Consider the following 17,333-nt stretch of genomic DNA (forward strand, 5'->3'; position numbering starts at 1 on the left):
GAAAGGGAAGATAGAAGTTGAGGAAACAGAGGAGGAACACATTGGAGGGGGAAGGATATTAGCAAGGGAAGGGAAAGGAGAGGGAGAAATTGAGCTGACGAACCGGAGAGGACAGCGAGTGTAGGGAGAGGGATAAGAGAAAGGGTAAAGATAAAGGAGTGAAAAGGAGTGATGGAAACGGGATGGAAAAAGAAGAAAAGTAAACTGGTGGGTAGGAGAGGGATATTTATTTCTTAATAGACGAACATTCTATAGAAAAATGCTCAGGATTGGAGTGTAGAAGAAGCCAAAGAAAAGTCATAAAAGAAAGAATAAAAGAAAGGGAAGATGATAAGGGGGAAAAGAAAGGGATGGAAAGGAAGTAAGAGAGAAGCTTAAAAAAAAAGAAAACTCTCTCTCTCTCTCTCTCTCTCTCTCTCTCTCTCTCTCTCTCTCTCTCTCTCTCTCTCTCTCTCTCTCTCTCTCTCTCTCTCTCTCTCTCTCTCTCTCTCTCTCTCACTTTGCTTCAGACGTATGCCCTGTGTGTGTGTGAGTGTGTTTGCGTGTGCGTGTGCGTGTGCGTGTGTGTGTGCGTGTGTGTGTGCGCTAGTCTTCCTCATCCCGTCTGGTGTTCCCCGACAGGTTCATGGGCGTCACCTCACCCCTAACGTGTAACACTGAGCGGTTTACTCCACCTAATCTTCCTTCTGCCTTAACAATCTGATTAACGCGCTGCCTCAGGCCCAACCACTGCCACCTTCCCATTGCAACCACTTCCTTCTCTTGCCGCCGCTCCGCTCCACTCCCATTCCACTTTAACCTTCCACCTTATCCCCTCGGCCATACTCTGTAATCGTGTAAGCGCGCCATGAATATCTCCTACATGCCTGCTGCCTAGTGCTAGATTTCCTTCCACCTCCATCACACAGTTGTTAGATACTGCATCCTCGTTTATCCCTTATTCTATTCTAATTCATCCCCTTGATTTTAACATCGCACTACCATCTTATAATCATGTATATTTTTACAAGTTATTCCTGCAATCCTTTCTGCAAACCAATGCGTAAAACGGGACACTAAGTTGATGATAGGTTATGATTGTTTTCATTTGATAACGGCATGTATTTATGTGTGTGTGTGTGTGTGTGTGTGTGTGTGTGTGTGTGTGTGTGTGTGTGTGTGTGTGTGTGTGTGTGTGTGTGTGTGTGTGTGTGTGTGAGAACAATCTATGTGATGGGGGCCCGTGCACGACGCGGCCACTGTTCCAAGGTTGGATGTTCTAATTTGATCTCATGCGAGGCTCCGCCACCCGCCGCCCGCTGCCCCGCTCGTTCAGGTAATCGCCGGTGCTTGGCCACACCTGGCGGATAAGTGTGTAGGAGGAAAGGACACCTGAACCCTCCATGGAACACCTGGGAACCACTTACTCACGAGCGACCTGAACCATCTGAGAGCCCACAATAGGATAATTTGAGGCCTTTAATTCACTTAAGGATGCTCTTAGCGGCCGCTGTTTACCTGGAAACCAATTAAAAGACGTTTGAATGCCTCTCGGAAATAACATTAGAGCCATCTCCACAAGTAATGGAAACACCGCAGTGAAAAAGTAATAAGGTAATAAAAGACGTGACAAGCGCATTTCCCGTATTGCAAGTGTATTACTCTAAATGGATGAGAATATTAAAACAAAAGAAACACAAGACGCAACATTTGAAAATAGAAAAAATGACAATATAGAGGTTGAAAAAAGGCCGGATGTTTGTGCCTAAAATTCAACGTTGCTTCACACAAATATGGATGACCGATCACAAAACATTTTAGTATCGCCACATCCTCGACGTAAATTCAATTAGATCTAAATTACTGCTGAAGGACAGTTGTTTTATGCTGTTTCGCTGCTCCATGCTTAATTTATTAGTTAGATACGAAGAATTAAAATATTTCCGGAATGATTTAAACCCGTGAGGTGGAGAACCGTAAAGTGTACCAATTTAACACACACACACACACACACACACACACACACACACACACACACTCACCTTGAGGTTGTTGATGGCCTGCCTCGCCTGCTCCAGCTCGTACGCCACCGCCTTTTCCCGCCTCATCGCCCTCTCCGCGTCCTCCCGCGCCGCCCCCACCGCCGCCCGGATGTCCCCGCCGCCCATAATGCCGCTCTCCAGGTCCAGTCTGTCCAAGGGAAAAGTAGCAGTAGTAGTAGTAGTAGTAGTAGTAGTAGTAGTAGTAGTAGTAGTAGTGGTTGTGGTTGTGGTAGTGATAGTTGTAATGGTGGTTATGATAGTTTACTGAAAGTGGAAACAGAAAAATAACACGAGCACCAGCAACAAGAAAAGCTATAGTAGAGTAGTAGTAGTAGCAGTAGAAGTAGTAGTAGTAGTAGTAGTAGTAGTAGTAAATAAAGTCCTTATCCGAAAGAAAAGTAGGTAAAAAAAACGTAAAGCAAAATAATAATAAAATAGAAACAAGGCCAAGTAGAGAAAAAGCAAATGCTCGTTCGAATGGAAACTCTCATCAACTTTCTTCATGTATACATACGTTAAAATATTTTAGTATGGTCGCGTCTGCAGTGTGTGTGTGTGTGTGTGTGTGTGTGTGTGTGTGTGTGTGTGTGTGTGTGTGTGTGTGTGTGTGTGTGTGTGTGTGTGTGTGTGTGTGTGTTCTTGAGGAGCAGCAAAAGTGTGTGCCTCGGGGGTCGTAAAGTTATCGGTAGTGCCTTTGTGATCACCTCCCGCCGCGGCAGGAGAGGAGAGGAGGAGTGGAAGAGGACGACAAGAGGAGGAAGGGGAAAGGTCGTAGGGAGAAGAAGAGGTTGTCAAGAGGCGAAATGGAGAGAAACTTTAAAACGAGAAAATACTGAAAAAGAGCAGACCAAATGGAGGAGCAGGAGTAAGAGGAGGAGGAGGAGGGGGAGGAGGTGGTCGTCCTCCCGAGAGCATGCAAGTCGACAGTAAGCTTCTTATGTGCGTGGCCTTGGACGTGTGTGGGTTGGGTGACACACACACACACACACACACACACACACACACACACACACACACATTCAAGGCTTTTTTCCACAACTGGGTCAAAACGCCTAGTCGACTTACGCCAGCTCAGAAAAACTCGCAGAAAGAGGTGGAACTAATAGTTAATATAAAATTGTACTATGTAATAATAATAATAATAATAATAATAATAATAATAAAGATAAATGAAATGTCTAAACAAACTACAAAACAACATCTAGAGCAAAATATCAGCAACAGAAAGAAAGTGCATTAACATCATTTAGATTTTAGAGGAAGGTTAAATCTAGAAAAAAAATACTCAGAGGCGCCATTGACCTCTTTTATCCTTTTCCCTCAGCATAAGCAAATAAAAATAAAATATAAAGAAACATCTAAAATGCAATCCCAAATTCAGTCCAATGAGAGAGAACATCCCGTCTGAAACACCTCTTTAATTAACCACTTACATACAAATGCGCCACTTTCAAACCATCGTTCTCTTTCATCCTTTGGCATCCATCTTTTATCCTCACAGGCCGGCTCTCACCTTCTCCTCAGGTTTTCACATTCATGCTTCCAGTAGTGTGCTTGCTGCGCCTCTGCCTCCAAGTCGCGCAGTCTCCCCAGCTCCGTCTCAACCTGCGGCAGAAAACGGGATTCAGAGTGAGCGTTTTTGACACAGAGAATAAAGGATGCAAAGGCAGACTAATATATTGTGAGTAAAGCTACAAGTGACCGGAGAAGCTGTGTATGTGTGTTTGGGAATTAATGCTGTCGTGTTAGTAAATACTATGTACAGAGAAATATGAAATAAGAGACGAGAGGAGAGCGAAAGGGGAAATAGGAAGGCGTAGAAGTATGACGAGAGAGAAGAAAGCAGCAGAGAATGAAGGGAAGGTTAAGTGAGGAACCAGAGGGCATTTGGGGTTCTTTTATGAGGGGCAAGAAGACCATAAAGAATGAGAGAAGAGAGAAGGGAATAAGGAGAAGAGAAGGAGGAGGAGAAGAAGGAGGAGGAGGAGGAGGAGGAGGGGGGTGTAAGGAGAAATAAAGAAACAGACGAGTTGGGGAGAAAGGAAGCGAAATAGAAGAATGGGTAGAGAAAGGAAACAGTAAAGGAAAAAGAAGTGAAGTGTAAGGAAACTGCTTGCCATAAACTTTCCTTCTCATTACCTCGCACTTTCCTAACAACAAATAGCTTCCTCCTCCTCCTCCTCCTCCTTCCTCTTCCTCCTCCTCCTTGCTCTTCTCTTTCCTTCAGGTTCTTCTATACTCCTCTCTTCCGCCTGCTCTTCTTCCCTTCTCTCTCTCTCTCTTTTCATAGTCTCCGCCTGTATTATTTTCCTCCCTAATTCTTTGACTCTCCCTTCTTCCTCCCTTTCCTGCCTCTTCTTAGCTTCCCAACATGTCCCTTTTTCGTTCCTTCTCTTCCATTATCTCTTGTCCCATAATCTGTTCCTCCTCCTTGCCTACTGAATTTCTCACTTCATATTTCACATTGCTTTTCTTCCTTGTTCTTTCTTCTTCTTCCTCCTCCTTCTCCTCCTTTTTACAGTACAACATAAACAGGATTCATTGTGTTTATAGAGCAAGCGAGGAGCGGGTTCATTCGTTTATAATCCTACTTTGCTCCTGCTCTTTCATTCCTCTTTATTCCTTCTCCTCTTACATTTTATCTTCCTCCTTCTTCTCTTCCTCCAGTTTTTTTTCGTAGCTATTCAGTCTTCCTTTATTCCTCCTCTTTCTTTATTCGTTTCTTCCCATTCCTATTCTTCCACGTTCATTTATTCTTTCCCTTCTTATGTTTCCTCCTCTTTATCCTTCTTCTCTTCCTTATCTCCCCTCCGCTTCTCTTTCGTTTTCGCTTATTTCTCCTCTTCCTTCTTTTCTTCCTCCTTGTTCTTATCTCCCTCTCCGTTACGCTTTCATCTCTCTTTATTCCTTTTCCCCCATACGTTTCCTTTTCCTCCTTCTCTTCCTCTCTATCTCCCGCTCTTCAACCATTCCATTTTCCATTATTTCTCCTCTTTTTCTTCTTTCGTTTTCTCCTCATTCTTCTCTTCTTCGATCTCACTTTACGTTAATCCTCCGTCCCCTTTTACTCCTCCTCCTCTTCTTTAGTTTTCTCCTCCTTGTTCTACTCTTCCTCTCTCTCCCTCGCCGTCTCCTCCTCGAAGTACCTAACCATAAAGTCTTTGGGCCGCGACTCCCTGCCTCGTCTTTTTGGGGCCTCTGTTATTAGCGTCGCCTGGTGTTCTAAGCGATGGGAGGAAATGCGCTCTCTCTCTCCTCTCTCAACTCCCCCTCTCTCCCTCTCTCCCCCCCCTCTCTCTCTCTTTATTGAGCGGCACCAAAGAGTATTTTCTTTTACAATATCATCTGCACTATCTTAATATATTCAGTCCTTCGTCTAGCTTGTAACTGCGTAGATGATAAAGGGCTGCTCTTCAAGACGAATGCGCGGCTTCAGAGCACGAGGAGGGGAAGAGCGAGAAAGAGAGGGAGGAAATCAAAGGAGTTATTGTAGCGTATTCATAAAGGAAGTTGGGCCGAGTGACTAATTTTATGCCCTCTACATAAAACAAGCGAAGTCAAGGAGCCAATTGTACTGCATGCGTGAAATGAATGAGATGGAATGATAGAGGAGTTGCTTATGCGCATAACTCTAAATATATCCATCAGCAAACACGACTGTAGGAGCACAACGGCAGAATGAAAACAAGAGACCAACTTCTGCAAGCAAGACGCGTGAGGAAATTCTTCAAGTCGGGATATTAAAAACGCCTCGACGTGTTCCTCAACAGACCGCTGCCCTCATGCCTTCATTCCTGCGGCGTGACGTGGCCCCGGAGAGGAAGTGACACGCACCGAGAGGGAGACTATAACACTTCAAACTCTTATTGACTTTCTGACGAACCCGGAAAAGGGAAGGCCGAGTCAGAGGGTTTCTACGAGAGGATTTCTGAGACGTGAAATACCGGAGGATCACATAACCTGCAATGGCCTTGGCGCTCTGTTCCTTTTCTTTACGAGTGGGCAGACGAGCATTTTTTCTATACAACAAAGGAGAAGCTCAAGGACACAAAAAATGAACTAATAATAAAAAAAAAGCCCGCTACTCGCTGCTCCTAAAAAGAATCCAAAGAGGTGGCCGAAAGAGGGGTCAATTTCGGGAGGAGAGGTGTCCTGATACCCTCCTCTTGAAAGACTGCAATATGGCCGGACTGACTGTTGTATTTATATGACGGGAGGAGCCAATTCAAATATACACATCCAATTTACCTCTTTAGGCCATGCCGGTTTATATTTTGTCCCACCTTCTAGTAGCATAGTGGGATATAAAACGTCCCACCTATAAGAGTTTCCACGTTAGAGCACAGCGGTTTAAAATCTAACCCACCTCTTACATGTCTCGGAGCGTCTTCAGGGGCCATGCTCAAGTAGCTCTAAGGGCCGAGTTGCTTTTCAGGGCGGCAGATGATAACACAAGAAAGGGTATATGTTCTTAATTATTCCCCATATTGTCATCTTCATGTTTACAGTAGTCCTATTTTTCTTTCCCTACTTACGTTTTCTCCTCTTTCTCTTCCTTCTCTTCCTTATCTCCCCTCCGCAACGCTCCCCGTCCACTCATTTGCTGAACGAGCCTCGAGGTGGGATAGCCATATGGATGACCGCTGCGGGGACTACTACACCTTAGATTAGAACTGATGCCCTCAACGTTACGGGTTTGCAGGGAGGCGAGTCAGTCACTTCGCCCCACAAATGACAAACATGAGAGGTAATCTTGATCGCTGTGTTTTGTTCCAGTAGGCGATATTTCATTATTTTTACTCTCGTATCTCCGCCCGCACACACACACACACACACACACACACACACACACACACTGAATATTCATGGCCTCCTCCTTCCCATTCTCGTCCTGTCCTCATCATTTTCCTATTTTTCTCCCCCTCTTTCCTTCCCCTCTCTTCCCTTTCTCTCGCAAATATGGAAACGCAAAGTAAGATAAGGCCACTGGATGCAGAGTTTCCTAGCAATGTGAAACGCAACGCTCAATATATATAATCCTTGAATAAAAAAAAAAATAGCTGCCCAGTTTATTGGTTCGTGTATTTGGGTCTATTTTTGGAAGGCCCACCTCGTGTACATCATTTCCCGTGATTCATAAAAAAATAACCCACTTTTGGAAGAGATAACAGGAATTTAATAATCGAGTAATAATTTCTGTGTAGTAAATGTTAAGGCTTCATTTTTCATCCCGTGGTTTATGTATCCAATTACTTTTTTTTTTATCTAGTGGTGAGGCAAACATTGTAGGCTAGTATTGGGAGGGAGGGAGGGAGGGAGGAAAGAGAGGAGGCATTGAGAAGGAAGGGAGAAAACGAGAGATAAAAATGGAGTTGGTCAAGGAGGAAGAGAAAGTTACAGGAGAAGGAGGAAGGAAAAGATAAACAGAGGAGGAAGGGAGGGAGAGAGGGAGGCATGGAGAAGAAAGGGAGAAAGGAGGGATGGGAGAAAAGAAGAATAACAAGAATTTAAACAGTGAAGGAAGAAGAGAAAGGGACGGGAGAAGGAGGCAGGAAAAGATGAAAGGGGAAGAGGAAGGGAAGAAGGAAAGGAAGCATGGAGGAGAATGGGAGAAAAGGAGTAAGATAAAAATTGAGACAGAGAAGAAGGAAGAGAAAGTGACAGGAGAAGAAAGTAAGAGATGATAAATAAGAGGAAGAGAGGAAGGAAGGGAGGCATGGAGAAAAGAAGAAAGAAAGGAAAGGAGAAGAGAAAGAAGGGAGAAAATAAGACCCATAAGAATAGAGGCAGTGAAGGAGGGAGAGAACATGACATGACAGAAGAAAGGAAGTAGAAAAAAATAGATAAATAAGATGAAAGCAGGAAAGGAAAAAGGGATGGCGGGAAAAGTTAGAAGACTCCACCACAACCATCACGAACCTCACTGTAAACACCATAACCAGCACAGTAAATGGAAGGAAGGAGGAGGAGGAGGAGGAGGTAGGAGGAAGGACGAGAGAGAGCGAGGAGAGAAGGGAGAGAAGGCACCTATCACTTGCACCGCCAATACCAGCAGCATCTTCTCGCAGCCTCTCAGAACTTATCTAAATGTGCTCCACGTCTCTCTCACTATCTCCTTCCTGACATCAATCTCGCACTTCCAAGACAGTCTGATAACACACTTCTGATTTGGCGCCCCCGTGTTTCCCTTCCCTCTCCCTTTCTCCCCTCCCCTGACATCACCTCCTCCCCCTCCTGCCATCTCTCCCCTTCTTCGTCTCTATATTCCTACCGCCTTTGCTTTTCATTTCCATTCCTTTTTTTTTGTCTGTCTTTACTCTTCACTCTTATTCCAGTTTCCTTAATCACTCTTTGCCTTTCCCTCCCTTTCTCGTGTTTGCGTCAAAATGAGAAGAGAAAAACACTTATGCGTATAGAGGTGACTTCCCCTTAAAGTGGTGAGGGGCGTTGCAACAGTGAAAGGGGAAAAAGGGGAAGGAAGAGGAGGGTGAGGGAAGGAAAGGAGAGGAGGGTGTGATGGGGAACCACAACGAGATAAGGGTAGAAAAGGGTAACACTCAAGGTAGAAATTTAGAGGCAAACGTGGAGGAGGAAGTGACGAAAAAAGGAAAGGAGGGGAGAGGAGAGTGAAGAGAGGGGTGTGAGGGAGGGCAGGGGATGGAAGGAAAGAGGAAGAGGATAATAAAAGGTTTGAGAAGAGGCTGCGGGCTGGAGAGGAAAGGAAGGAAGAAAGGAGGGAAAGAAGAACACGCGAGAGAGTGGAAAGAAACGATAAAATGCAGAAGCGTGCCCGAAGAGGAAGGAGCGATAGAAAGAGGAGTCAGACAAGAGATGGAGAGGATACGAGGGACGAGAGGAGAGGAGTCAGGGAAGAGAAGGGAGAGGAAGAGAGAAAGGAAGGCAGTAACTTACACCACAGGCCACACACCCCTCCTAGCCTGCTCTGTTGCTTGTCTGTGCCTCGTCTATCGAACCGCCTGTTGCTCTCACTCACCTTCCTCTTGCGAAACAACGGGAGAGTTAGAATGAAAGAGTACGTGAGAAGCGAGAGTGGAAAATGAGAAGGAAGTAGAGTACGGAGCGGAATGAATGAAGGAGAGTGAGAGTGAGGAGCAAAGGATGGAATGGAGAGGAATGAGGATCTAAATGAAGGGATTGATGAATTAAGGGGATAAGGGAATACTGAGAGGAAGGGGTGGGGGAATGAATGATGAATAGCGAGAGGTGGGGAGCAAAGGATAGGATGGGATAGCGAGGATGAAGGACGAAGTTAAAGGATGGGAAAACAATGAGAGGAAGAAATATACAGGATAATTCGAAGAGAGGTGGGATGTTGAGGGATAGATGGGATGACAAATGATGGGTATGGACGATGGACGATGAATACAGGGTTGGGAACGATGAATAAAGTGATGGAAAAAGTTGAGTATAAGGGAAGAGAATGACAGGTAAAGCAGAAGAGAGTAAGACCAGTGATAAAAGAAACCTGAAATAAGATAGAAAGGAGAATGTAGAGGGAGAACTGGGGAATGAGAAGTAATAGAGTGAAAAGTGGCCAGCGGTGAGAGGCAATACTTTCGGGACAGGAGTGAGAAATGAGGTGTGGGCAAAGGGGAACAGTGGAACACGTAAACTGACTGGAATTCTGGAGTGACGGAAAACGAAAGAGAGGGAACAAAAGATAAGATACGGGAACTGATTTGCCGAGATGAGTTACTTAATGGCTGAAACAAAATATGAATTCTGAAGTGACGGAAAACGAAAGAGAGGGAACAAAAGATAAGATATGGGAACTGGCTTGCCGAGATGAGTTAGTGGCTGAAACAAAATATGAAACAAGAGGTAGGAGTGAGAAACAAAAGATATCATTTATAAGGAACGAGAAATGACTTGCAGAAAAAAAAGTGTGATGAGAGAGGAATGAATGGTCGATGCGAAAGATGAGACGAGGTGTATAAGTGAGATATAATAGAATGATTGATAAAACTGAGGAACGAGAAACACAAGGGCAAACCTCTCTTTCGGCCACCTCTTTTGATTCTTTTTTAGGAGCAGCGAGCAGCGGGCTTTTTTTTATTAGTGTTTCCTTTTTTTGTGCCCTTGAGCTGTCTCCTTTGTTGCAAAAAAAAAAAGGGAACACACCACAACACATTAGCCATTACAGCAACATTTAGGTCATACAACAAGAAATACCACAAACCAACACACCCTGCAACACATCAACCAACCAACTTCACAACCACTCTTCTTCTCCCGCCAAGACAGACCAAGCAACACAGGGCAACACATCCCAACACATCACGCAGGCGGCCACCACAGCAACACTTAGGCGGAGAGGCCCACTCACTCCTTTCGCAGTGTTGTGTTTGGACAGCTGTTGCCTCCCCCTTCTCTCCTCCCCCTCGCTTAGCTCGCCTCTCCCTCCCTCCCTCCTCCATTTCCCTTTCCCCCTCTCCCCCCAATGGTGTTCGCTTCCTCATCCATTTCCGCTCTTGACGGCGACGCTTTAGTCATACCGATACACTACTACTTACATATGAATCAAGAGTACTGTACAAAAAGCTGATGACGTATCTGTGCCTAATAAGATATCCCATGTTCTAAGTTCAGGTGACGTTTAGATTTAAAACTGTGTACCCTTTCAATTATAAAAACATCTTGAATTGGTTTTATCTTGTTTAGTTTTCCTTTTCTCACAAGCAATGGTTCTTATAGATGAATGAAACGGCGCGATGACATTCCTGCGCCTGATTTGATGTCCTCACTTTCAAAGCTCAGGTGACGTATTCTAGAGCTTCATACCATCCTTCCTTTATCTCACAGCCGTCTTGAATGGGTTTTATCTCATTTTCTTTTCCTTTTCGCTCAAACATTTCTCATCATTGATTTTCTGTATCTTGTTTTCTTTGGTCTTGCATGTGTTTTCCGAGTCTCAAAGCTTCAAGCGTCACAGTGTTCGCTTGTTTTGATTTTTCCTCCATCTACTTCTCTGCCACATTTCCCGTTTCAGTTGCCTCAAGAGCCGATGGTACACTCTCGGAATTCGGCGGGGCAAGAATGACGTCGGAAAGAAAGCTTATAGATGCCAGCAGTCTAGAGGAACCCATAATTACGAGTGCTTGGGTACCCCCGCCCCTCCCCAGCTGCTGCCCAAGTGTCTCTGTGCTCCAGACAGGGAAAAAAAAATAATGCGTCTGGCTTTTACAGTTCAGGAATAAAAGTTCTCTGTATATGACGGGGAAAAACAACGAACAAAACGATAATTCAACTAAATGCAGAACAAGCTCCTCTCTTTTTTGCGTAACTTTTGCTGTGGTCCAAGGGAGACTTGAAAGGGTTTGCAGAAGGGTTGATACAACTTCATTCCTCGTTCAATAACAGTCTCATATTTCTAGTTGCCGAGAGGAAGCGTGACCTCAACCCACGTGGGCCTCGAGCTAAGGATGAGGCGATGAGAGGCTGATGGGCATCGACAGAAGGCAGCAACAGACCCCCGCCCCTGCAACAACCGCCACCACCACCGCCACCGCCACCACCACCGCCACCACCACCACCACCAGCCACTAATATTAAAACTTCTGCTAGTCTAGTACAAATATTTTTACTGGAACGAAAATGAATACGACTACTTCTGCGGTTGTTACTATGACTACTACTACTACTACTACTACTACTACTACTACCATCACAAGAAGACAACGAAGAGGAGGAGCACACAACCAGGCAACCAGTTAACACACCAAGCCCCGCCAACCCCAGCCATTTCCCGAGCGATAGGAGTTGTTCGCCTCTCAGCCTCACGTCTCCAGGGGCTGAGGCTAAACAAAGACTCCCCAGTAGTGAGCCGCGTCTGAGTCAAAGGTTCAAGTTACACCCAATGAGCTGTGGGTCAGTGCTATTTGTAGTGGCCAACCCGCGCCGCCCTCCGCTCTGCCCGCACAATCAACTGTTCTGTGGGATGGCGCTTGGGTCAACACGCCCCCCTGACCCTCCCTTCACGCCTGCCGCCTCGCCACACCCTGCCGCTGCATATACAACACGGCACCACAGTAGCCACACGCCGCCGCTCACAGCCACATGACGTCGACGGCCCAAGAAAGGACAGTGAAGGGACAGTAACAGGAGATCTAGTTTTCAGTAACAGGGACTCGCCTCTTTTTGCTGGTCTCCTCGTTGATGTTTTTGTCAAGGGAGAGAAATTGTGAGTTTAACTTCCCTCCTTTTTTTATATAAACGTCAGGAAGGATGAGTTCTTCTTGGTTCTTGCACTTAGCTCAGAGTATTGCATCGCTGGGCTTCGTCTTTTCCAATGATGAACGTTACTGATTTTCATTTTTCAGACGAAGCCTTGTCGTAAGCCCTTTCTAAGTTTCGTCTATTACGGATCCTAAAGAACAATGCAACGAACCCCTTTTACATATATCACCCCCAGAAGTATTTCAACCTTGTCATCCTGAAGAAGAAGAAGAAAAGAAAGACGATAAAGAAAAAAGTAGATGGCGATGATGACAATATAGAAAGAAGATAGAGAGAAAGAACAAGAGATGCACTCCCTCAGTCTCCCTGCACTTGAGCGGTAAACAGAAAACGGAGACGCCCGCGGCCACCCTGAAGCCAGCACCAGAGGACTCCACGTTGTACTCTCGAGGAGCTCTTGCAGGGGAGGCTGATGAGGGGCGGCAGCCTAAGACAACCTTGATCGTATCGCGCCGCACCGACTGCCATGAGAGCGCGTTATTCAATCCCGTCTCCGCGGCTCCACGTCAGATTACAGCGAAGAAAAGATTACGAAATATTTTACGAACAGGGCGTAGGGATAAACTTAACTGTAGGATAATGTCTGAGTTTCTGTTATTTTAAGTACAGAGAACAGAGAAGTTATAGAGATCTGATAAGGTTCCTCTCCTCTCCTCTCCTCTCCTCTCCCTCTCCCTCTCTCTCTCTCTCTCTCTCTCTCTCTCTCTCTCTCTCTCTCCCTCGAAGCTGGACTGTGATTCAACATCCTGCTGGTCGGGTGTTTGCTTTGGTTCGCTTTATACATAACGAGGGTCGGACCACCAAGACTAGTTAGGGATGAAGGGGCTGTATGGTCTGTTATCTTATGCAGTTGTCTGTCTGTCAGATTGTGTGCATATCGTGTGTTTGTCCGTCTGTCTCTGTCTGTGTCTGTGTGTGTGTCAGTTTGTCTTTCGATGGTGCCTGCTTCTCTGTTTTTCTCTCTTTTTCTCTATATATTTATAAATTTATGTATTTGTGCCTATCCATCTATCTATCAGTCTTCCCATCCACCCCTGTCTCCCTCCTCTACCTATCGATCTTTTATGGTGACTGCTTCTCTGTTTTTCTCTTTTTCTCTATATAATTATAAATTAATGTATTTCTGCCTATCCATCTATCTATCAGTCTTCCCATCCACCTCTGTCTCCCTCCTCATCCTATCGATCTTTCTATTTATCAATATATCTCCGTCTGCAGTCCACCCGGGAACCAAACCTGGGGCTTCTTGGTTGTGAGGCAAGCTCGCTAACCACTGCACTACAGAGTTTGTGTGTGTGTGTGTGTGTGTGTGTGTGTGTGTGTGTGTGTGTGTGTGTGTGTGTGTGTGTGTGTGTGTGTGTGTGTGTGTGTGTGTACCCAAAGCGTTAGTCAAGGTTTATACGCCTCGTAAGCTATCATGAACTTCTAATGGATTTCAGCTTTTCAGTCTTGTCACGTCTGAGCGGTATTGCGTCGCGGGGACTCGGGTAGCTGGTTGGGTACACTATGATATGTGCGGCTTCTGTATCACGCAAACTTGGTAGTACCCTCCTGCATCATATACTTCAGTGACATAATACGTACATGGGAATGATATACAGGAAAAGTAGAAAGTTTCCTTTAGTCGGCGCAACATCTGTGGTCATATGCCGGAGAGAGACAGAAGGGGAAGGAATTATAGGAGAAGGGAACAGATCCTAGGAGACGGGACACAACCTCCGATTAACACCTGGTACCCATTCACTGCTGGGTGGACAGGGGTGTAGGGTATCGGAAAACCCGCCCAAATTTTTCCACTCCGCCCGGGAATTAAACCCGGGCTCTCTCGGTTGTGAGCCGAGTGTGCTAACCACTGCACGATGAAGCCCCCATGATATACAGGAAATTACCAATGAAAATATATAGTAATTAAGGAAAATGGTGAGATGTTCCCCTTTCATTGTGAGGGAAACGAATTCACAACCTCTTCTAAGACTACAAAGTGAGCAAAGGATGAAATGCTGCCGTTTGCTAAGACAGAAGAAAACAGTGAACTTGAAAGAAGGGTAGAATTTAGTTCGATGAAATCTGACGCTCGCCACTTGAATAAGCAACATCATAAAAAGCATTAATTCAAACACAGTCGGGAAAGAAAAATGAACAGCTGGAATGCTTTTGAGGATATAAAAGCATGAAATGAAATCTCTCTCTGTCTCTGTCTCTGTCTCTGTCTGTTTCTGTCTGTCTCTGTCTGTTTCTGTCTGTCTCTGTCTGTTTCTGTCTGTCTCTGTCTGTCTGTCTGTCTGTCTGTCTGTCTGTCTGTCTCTCTCTCTCTCTCTCTCTCTCTCTCTCTCTCTCTCTCTCTCTCTCTCTCTCTCTCTCTCTCTCTCTCTCCACTACAACATATCACATACATTACTCCCGCACATTTTTCCAACATTTCATCCCCCGCCCTGAGCCGCCCAAGCCTCATACACAACAAAATTGGAGCCGCTTTCGTATAATTCTTCGTTATAATTATTTTTGGGCCCGACCTCACAACGTTCCCCCGAAGCAAACTGTCATATTTTCATTTTTGAGGCCGGCAGAAATAAAAAGTGAAAAAAAAGTATATGTAAAGTCGTCTATTTTGCAGGAAACAGAAATTAAAACACCGTACAAAAGTTAGTTTCATTAAGGTGTATTTTTTTCTCGGGGGGGCACACACACACGCACGCACACGCACACGCACAAACACACACACACACACACACACACACACACACACACAGACAAAGCAAGAATCAAGAAGTGTTATAAATATTTTCCAAGATGACATATTGAAAGTGTTCCATCAAGACAAATTAATGTTTTCCCCTAAAGTATATGATATTTTGTTTGATATTTTCACTAACTTAAAAAAAAATCTTCGGAGTTTTCCCTCGCAAAGTCCACGGATCGTTTTCTCAGACATTTCCGGCTCTCACAACGAATATATTTCCCCAGAGCACAAAGAAAATTAGCCGTGGTCTCAAGAGTGTTATTTCATATACATGGTGCAAGAGACTTTTCAAACTATCACTTGGCTTTCAAAACTACCCAATGAAATACTCACAACTTCTACGAAAGCCTTACTGAATGTGGGTGTGTAAGCCCCGAAGTTTCTGAGAATACAGGAACACGAGTCTTGTGAAGATACGGGATATTGCTTTTATTTTTTTTTACAGCAAAGGAGTCAGTTCAAGGGCATAAAAAAGGAAACATATATGAAAAAAAAAGCCCGCTAGTTACTGCATTGCCGTTCTTCAGTCTTTACGTAGTTCTATATAATGAACAAGAAGACAAAGGGATGGTTAGGTGTCGAGAAGTTGAAGAGAAACATCCATTATGACCATGAAATCTAAACGACTTTATATCTGTATTTGTTGCGGCGTGCTGGGATTAATTATTATCTTCGTTTCCCCTCCCCGTCCCTGTCCATGTAGGTCAATCATGTTTATTATTATTCCTGTTCACGACCTTGACTGTGTGTTGGTTTAGAGCCGCGAGGAGAGGGAGCGGGTTGTTGCAAGGCCTGTTTTTCCCCCCCTCACTCACACAAACACACGCACACGCTCTCTCTCTCTCTCACTTGTTTGCTTTGCTTTCAATCACTCCCTAGATTACTGACGTTGCTTACGAGGGTGTTCCTGTCCACACATTAAACGTTTATCTCTATGCACATAAACGTTGTGGGTATACCATGCGTGTCTTTATAACAGCCCCGCGCGAGTATAGATTAATGATAAGACAGAAAAAAAGCTGCAAGGGAAAAATTTACACATCATTAAGAATATCATTACCATCATCATCATCACCATAAGCCTCCCTTAGCTACGGGTATAAGGATAAGATCTCTCTACGTGTCCAGACATGTCGTGAGAGGTTACTAAAAGATATACGTTGTTCTTGTTAAATACGCGATGGTTAGAGAGTGGTTGGTTCTCCCTTCATGTTTCTCTCCCTATTGCTCCTTCTCCTCCTCCTCCTCTTCCTCTTCTCTCCTCTCTCACCCACCCTGAAATAATCCTTCTCCCACTTGCACGAAAAATACTCGAGTGACCTGCAAACATTTCTTTCCCTCGATCTCCATTCTCCCCCCACCCTGCAATAATCCTTCTTTTCTTTACACGGAAAAAGAAAATACATTGACCCGCAAACTGAAAGGAAATCTGGCATGAAAACATCAAAGCACAACGACTGGAGCTGACACTAATCCCGGGAACAAAAGGCACACGCTCACTTATAACGCCGTGGGCAGCATGTGTTTGTTGTGAACGTGCGAGTGGAATGATTTTATGGTCCGCGGTTTTATATATGTGGAGGGAATGGAATATATATCAAGGGAGAGATATTTTTTTGTTGATTCTCTCTCTCTGTCTCTGTCTCTCTGTGTCTCTGTGTCTCTGTCTGTGTCTGTCTCTCTGTCTGTCTCTCTGTCTGTCTCTCTGTCTCTCTCTCTCTCTCTCTCTCTCTCTCTCTCTCTCTCTCTCTCTCTCTCTCTCTCTCTTTATCTATCTATCTATTTATCTATCTATCTATTGCTCGCTCGCTCGTTTTATATGAATACTAATTGCTCATGAATGTACGATGTATCAAAAATATTCTTTCACATGATTATATAAAAAAATACACCAAAGTAAATGTTTCAAAAAATATGAATGATGTGAACGGAGTAAAATGCAAGTATTGGATATATTTTGACGTAATGAGACACCAAATAAATCACACAAGCGAGGTTATTTTTTACCAGTCTGCTGATTCTGCTCGTGTTATTTATTTTCTCATCGAAGTAGTTATGAGTGCGCTACGCCAGCCTGTTTGTCTATTCATGCAAACACGAGATTCCGCGAAGTGGTTGAGCGAAGGGGATTGGCTGCATGATCGATTAACCGACTGACTGACTGACTGCCACACTGACTGAGATAATGACTGACTGACTGAAGTAATGGGAGGGTGAATAACTATTGACTGAAAATCTTATCCACGAACTGACTGATTGGCTGACTGACTGACTGACTGAATGGGTGGTTGTACACTTTAAATAGGTACTCACTT

At 44.6% G+C, this 17,333-nt stretch overlaps 1 protein-coding gene across 3 annotated transcripts in view; it reads right to left on the minus strand.

Moving 5' to 3' along the window:
* LOC126996427 (trichohyalin-like) overlaps nucleotides 1-17,333 on the minus strand; it is a 178,039-nt gene that overhangs the window by 58,879 nt on the left and 101,827 nt on the right. For all 3 annotated transcript variants that reach the window (XM_050856849.1, XM_050856847.1, XM_050856848.1), the window contains 2 exons: nucleotides 3,535-3,626; nucleotides 2,022-2,169 (listed from right to left, as the gene is read on the minus strand). In XM_050856849.1, the coding sequence (XP_050712806.1) occupies nucleotides 2,022-2,169; nucleotides 3,535-3,626 (240 nt within the window). The remainder of the gene's footprint in view (nucleotides 1-2,021; nucleotides 2,170-3,534; nucleotides 3,627-17,333) is intronic.

This window comes from Eriocheir sinensis, chromosome 10, assembly GCF_024679095.1.
Source record: "Eriocheir sinensis breed Jianghai 21 chromosome 10, ASM2467909v1, whole genome shotgun sequence".
NCBI classification, from domain to species: Eukaryota; Metazoa; Arthropoda; class Malacostraca; order Decapoda; family Varunidae; genus Eriocheir; species Eriocheir sinensis.